Source organism: Pongo pygmaeus, chromosome 1, assembly GCF_028885625.2.
Source record: "Pongo pygmaeus isolate AG05252 chromosome 1, NHGRI_mPonPyg2-v2.0_pri, whole genome shotgun sequence".
Lineage (NCBI taxonomy): Eukaryota > Metazoa > Chordata > Mammalia > Primates > Hominidae > Pongo > Pongo pygmaeus.
Genome location: NC_072373.2, coordinates 82,119,337 through 82,131,730, shown reverse-complemented (window position 1 = coordinate 82,131,730; position 12,394 = coordinate 82,119,337). Strand labels below are relative to the sequence as shown.

Sequence of the window (12,394 nt, the reverse complement as noted above, 5' to 3'; positions counted from 1 at the left end):
ACTAAAAATACAAAAATTAGCCACGCATGGTGGCATATGCCTGTAATCCCAGCTACTTGGGAGGCTGAGGCAGGAGAATTGCTTGAATCCGGGAGGCGGAGGGTTGCAGTAAGCTGAGATAGCGCCACTGCACTCCAGCCTGGCTATGAAGCGAGACTCCATCTCAAAAAAAAAAAAAAAAAAAAAAGTTGCCAGGCATGGTGGCTCACATCTGTAATCCTAGCACTTTGGGAGGCTGAAGTGGGTGGATCACCTGAGGTCTGGAGTTCGAGACCAGCCTGGGCAACATGGCGAAACCCTGGCTCTACTAAAAATACAAAAATTAGCCAAGCATAGTGGCAGGCAGGTGCCTGTAATCCCAGCTACTCGGGAGGCTGAGGCAGGAGAAGTGCTTGAACTCAGGAGGCGGAGGTTGTAGTGAGCTGAGATCGTGCTGGTTCACTCCAGCCTGGGCAAAAGAGTGAAACTCTGTCTCAAAAAAAAAATAATAATAATAATTTTTAATTCAGATTATTGACATTCAAAGGGATTACTGGTATAGTTGGATTAATATTTCCTATATTTGTTACTGTTTTCTGCTTTTTGTCTTTGTTCCTTGTTCCTGTTTTTGTTTTCCGTTCTTCTGCCTTTTGTGTTTTTTTTTGTTTCTGTTTTTTTTTTTTCCCTTTTGAGATGGAGTCTCACTCTGCCACCCAGGCTGGAGTAGAGTGGTTCAATCTCAGCTCACTGCTGCCTCCGCCTCCCAGGTTCAAGTGATTTTCCTGCCCCAGCCTCCTGAGTAGCTGGGATTACAGGTGCCTGCCACCACACCCAGCTAATTTTTGTGTTTTAGTAGAGATGGGGTTTCACCATGTTGGCCAGGCTGGTCTCTAATTCCTGATCTCAAGTGATCCACCCACCTTGGCCTCCCAGAGTGCTGGGATTACAGGTGTGAGCCACCATGCCTGGCCCTTTTGTGGTTTTAATTGAGCATTTCATATAGTTTTTTTCCGCTCCTTCCTTAGTATTTATTAGTTACACTTATTTTGTAAACTTTTTAAGTAGTTGCCCTAAAGTTTTCACTATACATGTACAACAAATCTAAGTCCACTTTATTTCAAATAACATTATAATGATTCACAGGAAGTGTGAGTACAAAATAATTTTAAATCTTCCATCTTATACCTTGTACTATTTCTGTTATTCATTTCACTTATTTATAAGCACTCATAAGCATATTTTTGTATATGTGCTAGATATAAGCATAGATGATCAAATACATTGTTGCTGTTATTTTGAACAATAAAATAATTTGTTAGCTCAATTAAGAATAAGTAAAATGAAAGTTTGTGTTCACTTAGTCCTCCTTCAGTGCTCCTTCTTTCTTTATGTAGATATATGTCTCTGACTTACGTTTATTTTCCTTTTCTTTAAAGAACTCCTTTCGTAATTTCTTGCAAAGTAGGTCTGCTGGCAACAAATTCCCTCAGTGTTCGTTTATCTGAGAAAAGCTTTATTTCTCCTTTAGTTTTGAAGGATAATTTTGCAGGGTACAGTATTCTAGGTTGGTTTTGTTTTGTCTTGTTTCTGTTACTGCTTTAACTATTTCACTCTTCTTGCTTACATGATTTCTGAGGAGATGTTGGGTGTAATTCTTACTTTTGCTCCTCTATAGATAATGTTTTTTCCTCCAGCTTCTTTCAGGATTTTTTCTTATCTTTGATTTTCTTTAGTTTGAAAAATGCTTGCCTAGGTGTAGTTCTTTTTGTATTATTCTGATTGTTGTTCTCTGAGCTTACTGGATCTATGGTTTGGTTTCTGACATTCATTTAGAGGAAATTATCAGTCATTATTATTTCAGATATTCTGTTCTTTTCTCCTTCTCCTCTGGTATTCACATTATACATGAGTTATGCCTTTTGTAGTTGTCCCACATTCCTTGGACATTATGTTTTGTTTTGCTTTTTTTCAGTCTTTGTTCTTTTTGCTTTTCAGTTTTGTAGGTTTTTATTGATATATCCTCAAGGTCAGAGATTGTTTCCTCAACTGTGTCTAGTCTACTAATACGCCCATCAGAGGCATTGTTCCTTTCTGTTGCATTGTTTTTGATTGCTAACATTTCCTTTTTATTCTTAGGATTTCCATCTCTCTGCTGACATTGTCCATCTCTTCTTACATGCTGTCTACTTTATCCATTGGAACTCTTAGCATGCTAATCATAGTTGTTTCAAATTCCTGGTCTTACAGTTCCAACAGTCCTGCTATGTTTGGTTCTGATGCTGGCTTTATCCCTTCAAATTGTATTTTTGCCTTTTAGTATGGCTTGTAATTTTTCTTAATAACTGGACATGAAGTACTTATTAAAAGTAATGGTATAAATAGGTCCTTAGGAATTTACTGGTAAAGTGTAGGAGGAGAGGAAGTGTTCTACAGGCCTATGATTAGGTGTCTGTCACTTAAAGAGCCTATACGTCTGGACCATGGGCTTCACAAGGGATTATCAGCACCTACTGTTCCCAGCTGAGGTGGAACAGGTTAGTAGATTAGGCTGGAGTTATGTATTTTGCTTCCCTAATGTGGAAGGCTGGAATTGGGTATTTCTGTTTGCCTAGGTCAGTTAGGCTCTAATAAAACCTCAGTGGGTAGGCTGTGGTGAAATAGCTTTTCTTGAGGGCAGATCTTGTTAAGAACTTTAGAGTACTCTGGGATACCCAAAATGGTTTATTTTTCCCTCCCTCTGCTGGATGTACAAGGCGATTTTAATCTGAAATTTATTGTGAAAATCTGGTTGAGCTCTGAAGTTAAAATCAAATCACAAAAACACCCTCTGCACCGTACCCCCTGCCCCATGACTGGGTTCCCTGGAGTTTTTTTCTTTTTTGAGACAGAGTCTTGCTCTGTCGCCTAGGCTGGGGTGCAGTGGCACAATCTTGGCTCACTGAAACCTCCACCTCTTGGGTTCAAGCAGTTGTCCTGTCTCAGCCTGCCGAGTAGCTGGGATTACAGGTGCATGCCACCATGCCCAGCTAATTTTTGTATTTTTAGTAGAGACAGGGTTTTGCCATATTGGTCAGGCTGGTCTCAAACCTCTGACATCAGGTGATCCACCCGCCTTGGCCTCCCAAAGTGCTGGGATTATAGACGTGAGCCACCGTGCCCGGCCTTCCCTGGAGTTTTTAACATTCAGACTTAACGCTTTCTGAACCTCCAACAATTCATCAATTATAGTTCAGGTTTTCTTACCCTAGCCCTGTTTCTCACAGAGGTTTCTGCTCATGAGTCTGTGCTCCAGTAAGCCAAGACTCCTTGTGTTTACCTATTCATCTCTCCAATCCAGGGGGTAGCATTTTGTCCTGTGTCCTTACCTCTCTGAAGGATCCAAGATCAGTTATTGATTTTACAGTCTGTTAACTTTTTATTTGTTGTTAGGATGGAGTGGCAACTGCTAAGCTTCTTACGTGTGGAACTGGAAACTGGAAGCTTGTTTTTTTAATACATCAACTGTTAAATCAAGCTTGTCTAACACACGGCCTGTGGGCTGCATGAGGCCCAGGACAGCTTTGAATGTGTCCCACATAAATTCATAAACTTTCTTAAAACATTATGAGATTTTTTTGCAATTTATTTTTAGTTCATCAGCTATTGTTAGTGTTAGTGTATTTTATGTGTGGCCCAAGACAATTATTCTTCTTCTGCTGTGGCCAAGGGAAGCCATAAGATTGGACACCCCTATGTTAAATACTTTTTAACATATAACCTCATTAGTGGTAAAAATTTTGTACCACCAGGTGAGTGAAAGATGGCATATTTTCTTTTATGTCCAATTTGCTTATATTTCTTTTTTGCTTTCTTTTTAGGTTAATACAATCTGTTGGAATGACACTGGAGAATATATTTTATCTGGCTCAGATGACACCAAATTAGTAATTAGTAATCCTTACAGCAGAAAGGTAAAGTAGTTTAAAAAATCTGTAATTTAATGAGAGAAAAAAAATCAAGAAGGCAGAAATGAAGAAATTGTAAACAATCATAGAATGGGCATTTATAATAGAATATCCTCCCTATTTTGCTGAGGTTTATTGTATAATTTAGAGGTTCTTAGGTACATGTGGGTCTCTTAGATTACTTAGGGAAATAGAAGATTTTATTCAGCCTTGGGCTCTAGAAAATTTAAATATACTTTATTTAAATGGTTAAAAATTGGTACAAGTGACATTATTTCAATAACATTTTTTGGGGGAAAATGTGCCATAAATAAAGTATGAGTTAATGAGAAAATTACTTTTATGTATAACCTTAATATATTAACATTCTAAAAAGTTATTTATTTTAATGTTAAGAATAGTGTGAGTAAAGCTGCCAACTTTGGTCATTGTTTCATTTTCTTAAAAATTTGAAATTTAGTCTTTTAGAAAATTTACATTTAAAACTTTTAAAGACAAAAACAGCCAAATGACTGTGGTGTGAATAGTTATTGAGGTACTGAGAAAATTAAAATGGTTTCAATGAAGAAAAAAATTACCATAAGCTAATAAACCCCGTCACTAGAAAGCAAGAGATATCTAAGAATTAAATAATTTTCTAACTCTCAAGTAACTTTAATTACTGTTTCAAATAGCATTCCATTTTATCCACAGAATGTTTCCTTTACAAGGACGGTTTCAGAGAAATTTAGATACTGAATGATAAAGCTATAAACAGCTGACTGATTGTAATAAAAAGAAAGTGTGTGATGTTCTTTACACTTGACATAACAGTTAAATGAGAAACCTTCTGTTTTAGAAATATGACTAAATAGTTATTTTAAAATTTGTAAGATCTTAAACATTCAACGCATCATTTAAAGTTCCAGTTAAGAATAGGAATATGTATATTTCCTAGCTGCCTCCCAACTCACATGATACATTTTTCTCTTCTGATTGTCTTAAATTTCCTATATCTTTTTTTTTTTTTTTTTTGTGGCAAGGTCTCACTCTGTCACCCAGGCTGGAAGGCTGGAGTGCAGTGGTGCGATCTTAGCTTACTGCAGCCTCTGCCTCCTGGGTTCAAGCGATTCTCCTGCCTCAGCCTCCCAAGGATCTGGGATTACAGGCGTGTGCCACCATGCTCGGCTAATTTTTATGTTTTTGGTAGAGACAGGGTTTCACCATGTTGGCCAGGCTGGTCTTGAACTCCTGACCTCAAGTGATCTGCCCACCTCATCCTTCCAAAGTGTTGGGATTACAGACATGAGCCACCACACGCAGCCCAAATTTCTTATATCTTTAACATATCTTTATGTTAAAAATAGATATTTTTAACATCTATTCTTTTAATAGTAATTCCAAAAATGTACTCTAGCTTTTAATTTTTTACGGTATATTGGTGATTGTATCAGTCAGGTTCTAGTCAAAGAAACCACACAGTAATTTCAATAGGGAAAGTGTAATAAAAAGAATTACTACCTATATCAGGAGATTGGAGTAGTAAAGGCTTGGCTGCTAAAAAGTAAAGAGGTCTCTATAAAATACAGAAATAACAGATACTATGAACCGCCACTAACCCTGGACTGAGATAAACCACCCAAAAGAAGAGGAACCCCCCCCCCCCCCGCTGAGTGCTGAGATTTAGACCTTATTGAAGAGGGTGTCATGGCTCGCTGGATGGCAGAGAAGTCTCTGTGATGTCATGCTAGTGTAACTTGTTGGGAATTCCCCTCTGGAACTTGCTGGAACACCTCTCTCTAGAGCACTGAGAAATACTTTTTAAGGAGAGGTTTCTCATCAGAGGTAGTATGCTACAAAATGTCTAGGGACGTGGGGAAATGAGGCAGGAGAAGCTGTTGGGTGTTGCACTGTTCATTTAGTAGGTGGGCCCTGGTGAAACTGCAGGACTCTGGTGCTATGGTGTTGGGGAAACTGCCCATACTGGAAGACCCTGGCACTGGAAAACCTGTGCATGGTTGCAGGAGCTCGCATTAGAGATAGGAAGCAAACTCCGTTTTCCTGCATTATCCTTTCAGTGCTTTTTACTGACAAAGCTTAACATCATGCCAACTGGCAAAGGAAAAATGCTTGAAGGACTCAGTTCCCATTGCATAATCTATAAAAGTGAAGGGTAAATTTGGAACTGAGAGGAAATAATTTGATAAGTGGCACAGTAGTCTTACCTTTATCTGCTTCTTGGTATTATTGCAATGTGAAATTTACTTCATTAATATTTAGGTCTTTGAATGAAGAAGAGTTCCATGAAAATTTTAAAATTATATTATGATTACTATAATGGCATATATAGATTTATATGTTGTTTTTTTTTTACCATTCTGACCAAGTTATTTAAACTTTCCTTAGCCTTTTTCTTCATATATTAAAAGAGTCATTATGTCTAAAGTCCTTTCTAATATTAATATTTTATATTTGTTTCTAAAAATGTTTTAAAACATTTTTGTCTATTAATTTAGGTTATATAGTGATATATGAATGGGCCTGGCTGGCTGTTTGAAGCTGGATCTTACAGGTTATGACTTACTGTTTTAGGCTCACAGAATCTAATCTTCAGCCAAGTAGTTTAAGAAACTGGATTTTTATCAGTTTACAAACAGTGGCTAGGTTCTAGTGAAATGCTTCATGATATACAATTCGATAAGCTGGGATAACATGAGTTTTAATTAGTTTAGGATTATGTTCTGATTTTCATTGGCTTTTAGCTTCTGAGTTCATATATAGAGGAAGTACACAGCTATTTTTATATCAGTGAAAACATGGTATTGGCAGTCCAAAGTTTAATTTAAAATTTTCAGTTTTACAGAATAAATTGTTTATTTCTTGTTTTTCCACACTTAAACAATAAGATATTTAAATAAGTGTGTATCATCTATCAGCCGAAAAAGAAGTTCATATTGAGGCTGTCTTTAATGGGTCGTAGTTTTATTTCATTAAGTTTTACTTAATTGTCCTGGCTTAGCAAAAAAAGCTTGATGTTTTCAAATCTTACTTCTCTTAGGTCAGTAATTACAAGAGTAACCCTTTTCTTTTTATTTTTTATTATTCTTTTTTGAGACAGAGTCTTGCTCTGTTGCCTAGGCTGGAGTGCAGTGGCACGATCTCGGCCCACTGCAAACTCTGCCTCCCAGATTCAAGAGTTTCTCCTGCCTCAGCCTTCCAAATAGCTGAGACTGCAAGTGTGTGCCACCACGCCTGGCTAGTTTTTGTATTTTTTGTAGAGTTGGGGTTTCACTGTGTTGGCCAGGCTGGTCTCGAACTCCTGAGCTCAAGTGATCCACCTGTCTCCGCCTCCCAAAGTGCTGGGATTGCAGGCGTGAACCATTGCGCCTAGCCCCCTTTTCTTATAATAGAGAAGATTTCCTGAAATAATGTATATGTAGAATGCTTTTTGACGATCACTATTCAGAATTTTAACTCTTACATTATACAAAATAATCACTTGGGTACCAAAGGAATGATTGTTAAAAGACCTGTTTCTGTTTTATTTGCTTATTTTTAAAGAAATGACGATCCCTTTGATGTATGATTTCCAATAGAATATGTATATTTGAAAAAGTGATACTCTTTCTCATTTCCAGCTTGAGAAATGATTAGTCAGATTTTCTTTTTGAAGATTATAATCATAGGCCAAGTGTGTGGCTCATGCTTATAATCCCAGCACTTTGGGAGGCCCGAGGTGGGAAGATCGCTTGAGGCCAGGAGTTAAAGACCAGCCTGGGAAATGTAGTGAGACTCTGTCTCTACAAAAAATTTAAAAATTAGCTGGATGTGGTGGCACATGCCTGTAGTCCCAGTTACTCGGGAGGGAGAGGCAGGAGGATCACTTGAGTCCAGGCGTTCCACCACTACACTCCAAGTCTGGATGACAGAGCAAGAACTGATATCTTAAAAAAAAAAAATTATCGTCATAAGCCTTTATAGGCCTTTTAAAAATTTTAAAACACTAATGATTCGTTATATAGGAAAAAAAGCTTTTTGACCATGAGTCAAATACTACCTGTTTTTATAGTTTGATAATTTTTAGATCCTATGATTTTGTGGGAACATTAATTTATTGAAAATAAGAGTTTTGAAACACTTAGTTTTTAAAAAAAATAGATTTAAGAGACTGGAGGTATTCCTTATTAATGCAATTATATTTTAATTATATATAGCATAGAGTCCCCATCATATACTGGGGAGTCCCATTAGGGTACCCCATTATGGCATAGGTGAAAGAGAAGGAAGCCCAGAGATGGTCTTGCAATATCTTTTGTAAAATAAATTCCAAATATATACTGTATACATGATTTTTCTTGATTTGGCCTCAGCCAGCTACTTGTAGTCCTGAGAGTTTAAAATGTTTTCATTACTGTGTGCTTTTGCTTATACTCTTCTTTCTTTCTGAGATCACCTGCTTTCTCAGGTGTCTCCCATCTACTTGGTAAATTTAAAATTCATTCTTCAAATCTCAGCTCTTTTTTGTGATATTTCTCTAACATTTCCTGGACACATGTAGCCACTCCTTCATCTGTGTTCTTGTCTTGTGGATAACTCTATTATTATATTGTATTATATTTGTTTGCATGTTGTGCTTAGATGGCAACTTCTTTGAGAGAATGACAATTTCTTTTTTTGCATCCTCAACACTTAACGTTATTTATTTACCTCTCATATAGTTGGAGCCCACTAAGTCTTAGTAAAACGAGTGTATAAATCTGTATATTCGATACCTCAGACAAGGTTGTGGGTCAGGTTTGAAAGGGGGTTGTTTTTACCAAGGGATTAAAAAACCATCCTCTACTATCTGGATACTTTTGGACTGAGCTTCAAGTTTTGGGAGTGTTGTACGTGACATGATTAAGAAGGAAAGAGATGCCAACTTTGGCCAGCTATTTAGTCAAAATAACCTGGTAATCAGCAGAATGATAGATGTTACAACTAGACCACCTTAACGTTTAGTAATCATTGCAATTATCAATATGTTATTTTCATCTCAGATTAAGTTACTCTGGCAATTATACCTCTCTAGGGCATTATCCTTAGGGTGTTTTCAGAATAACTCATAATGCATTGATCCAAGGAAAGCAAAACTAAGAAGATAAATCCATCAATAAAAAGTTATTATTGTTATTATAATTTTTTTTTTGAGACAGAGTCTTGCTCTGTCGCCCAGGCTGGAGTGCAGTGGCATATTCTCAGCTCACTGCAACCTCCACCTCCCGGGTTCAAGTGATTCTTGTGCCTTAGCCTCCCAAGTAGCTGGGACTACAGGGATGCACCACCATGCCCGGCTAATTTTTGTATTTTTAGTGGAGATGGGGTTTCGCCATGTTGGGCAGGCTGGTCTCGAACTCCTGACTTCAGGTGATCCGCCTGCCTTGGCCTCCCAAAGTGCTGAGATTACAAGGCGTGAGCCACCATGCCCAGCCCAGCTATCAAAAATTATAACTTCCCAAGTACACATAAATATTTTTTATCAGCCTTATTGCTGTTTATCTGCAGTATCATACATACCCATATTGGCTGTATAGATTTGGTTTTAACAATTAAAAAACAAATTCTAACCTTCATTGAAATTACCAACTATACATACATACACGAATAATAATTCTTTCAACAATTATTCATTAATAAATTAAAGAGTGGTACAAAATGAAGTTCAAATGATAGGCAGGAATCAAGTAAGCTTATTAAGGAGTTTACATTTTAGTGTGATTTTCGTAGACAGTCACTGTAGGGTTTTAAACATGTACTGATATGATTTATATTTTTAAAAGATAGCTCTGGCTGCTTTTGGAGGGTGGAGTTTGAACTAGATGGGAAGTAGGAGATAGGAGGCCATTGAAATAATCCAGGTAAGAGGGAATGATGACTCAGGCACAGATAATGGCATTGAAATTGGTGAAAAGTAATTTGGGATGTATTTTGGCGTGGCTTTGCTGGTGGATTTGATACAGCGGATGAGGGAAAGAAAAACGGAAAAAGGTTCCTTAGTTTTTGACTTGATCAACTGTATGGGTGGATACTGATGCCATTGAGATGGAGAACACTGGAAGAGGGGAGTGTATTTTGAGAGGGGCATCTGAAATCTAGAGATTTGTTCAAAGGAACGGGCTCCCAATTTTTTACTCACTAAATCTTAATTAGTTTATTTAATAAAGGAATGCTTTTCAATTTATGAGTGACTGATGAAGCAGCGAGGCTCCTGCTTTTGTTACTGAAATTGTAAATAAACCTCTTAAGTGGAGGTAAATCATAAATTTTTAAGAGTAATGTCTGCCGAATGTTACTAATGCACAGCCAAAGCCAATGGCCTAACAAACGAAGTAACTAATGGCTGTATGTAGTGTGTAGTTAGCTACTTGGTAAACCACCCTAAATCTCTGACAGAGTTAAAGAACATGATATTTATCTTTTTTAAAGGCTTTACGTTAATTACTCTTTATGTTTCATGACATTGACATGTCAGGCCAGTTATTTTACAGAATGTTGCTCCATTTGGATTTGTCTGATTGTTTCTTCATGAGTAGATTCAGATTAAACATTTTTGGTGAGAATTCTCCTCAGGTGATATTGTGGTACATGATGTTATATAATTTATTCCCTTACTGGAGATGTTGTTTGATCCCTCTATTTTGGGTTACCCTTTGTAACTAACAAGCTGTCTGTGAAGTGGCATGTTGAGGCTGAATATTCTCTTTCCTAACAGTCTTTCCCTCAGTGGTTTTTATATTAATTGATGACTTCTGTTTGAATCGGTTGTTATAATGTGGTCACAAAACAGTGATTTTTAAATTGTCATTTCTTCTACATTTATTAATTTACATTCTTCAGTAAATAAGAGCATTTTCTCTGTCCCTAGCACCTTAAAAAATTTTTTAATTCAGTGTTTTATAATCAATCACTGATGTTATTCTTTTTGATACTCAAATTGTCCTAAATTTGTTCCCTGGACATTTCAAGCCAACTTAGTGTTTGTGTTTTGACATATTTCTCTTTTTTCTTAGCACTTTAAAAAAGCACAACAGATATTCCCAACTCACCTTCTCTCTATTGTATATCTGTTATGGGGATATACTGTAGTTTATTCAACCAGTCTCCTGTGTTTTGCTGTTATAAATAACTCAGTAAATAACCTTTGACATTTTTTTTTTGTCTCATTGGAGGCATATCTTTGGGGTAAATTTCTAGAAATAGATTTGCCTAGTCAAAGGGTAAGCACATATGTAGTTTTGTGAGATAATGCTAAATTCCCCTCCACTGGTATTATACTGTGCATTCCTACCAGCAGTGTTTAAGAGTCTGTTTCCACATAAGCTTGTTTGTAGAGTCTGTTGTCAAGCTCTTGAATTTTTGCCAGTCTGTTAAGTGAGAATTGATATCTCAGCATAATTTCAATTTGCATTTCCCTTATGAATGATCCAAGTTGAGTATTTTTTACTATTTTTAAGGGCCATTTGTATATCTGCATGTATACTGTCTGTTCTGGTACCTTGCCCATTAAAAAAAAAATCAGGTCTTGTCAGTTATTTTTCCTTTCAACTTTAAAACACTACTAGGAGAATTAGTCCTTTGTCTGCAATAAATTATACAAATATTAAAATATCAATTTTAAACTTTATTACTGTCACAGTAATTCTGGTCTTTTAAATATTATTAATTGGATGTAGGGACTTCTGCTGTGTCTTGCCTGTACTATTTCATCACTTTGATTTTATGAAAATAATTAAAATTCAGTTTATTGTTTTGTCATCCTGAAAGGGAATAACTTAATCATTTAGCATACAGTAAATTTCACAAGTCAGTCAAAGTAGTTCTTTGTTATTTATTGAGATTTTATGAGTGAGTCAGATAAACTAAATAAATGTAAATATGCATGTTTTATTTTCATGATACTGTTCTGTTGATGGTACTCCATCTTATTCACATCTCACAGGGAACAAAAGAAAATATATGGGATTCTGATTTTTTTAAATTATAATAGCTTGCAGTCTAGTGATAATCTTTCACTGAGATGAGAATGTTAATGAGAATGTATTACTGGCTATGATTATATTAAAAATGAATATTTCTAGGAAATAATAAGTTACCATTAACTGCTTTCTCTGTGTGTTTTAGGTTTTGACAACAATTCGTTCAGGGCACCGAGCAAACATATTTAGTGCAAAGTTCTTACCTTGCACAAATGATAAACAAATTGTATCCTGCTCTGGAGATGGAGTAATATTTTATACCAACGTTGAGCAAGATGCAGAAACCAACAGACAATGCCAATTTACGTGCCATTATGGAACTACTTATGAGGTATGGTATTATTATGATTATATGGTATATATGTAAGTATGTATATTTTTGATTAAGTGTACATGCATGTGTAGATGCATGTGTGTACATGTACAGATGTGTGTGTATGCACATTTGATGCATATAAATTATTGACAATATCTAGG

General features: G+C 36.3%; 1 protein-coding gene across 14 annotated transcripts in view; it reads left to right on the top strand.

Moving 5' to 3' along the window:
* The window catches only part of DCAF6 (DDB1 and CUL4 associated factor 6), a 137,898-nt gene that overhangs the window by 25,960 nt on the left and 99,544 nt on the right, over nucleotides 1–12,394 (top strand). For all 14 annotated transcript variants that reach the window (XM_063649213.1, XM_054442531.2, XM_063649210.1 and 11 more), the window contains exons 3-4: nucleotides 3,837–3,929; nucleotides 12,063–12,248. In XM_063649213.1, coding sequence (XP_063505283.1) covers nucleotides 3,837–3,929; nucleotides 12,063–12,248 — 279 coding nt within the window. The remainder of the gene's footprint in view (nucleotides 1–3,836; nucleotides 3,930–12,062; nucleotides 12,249–12,394) is intronic.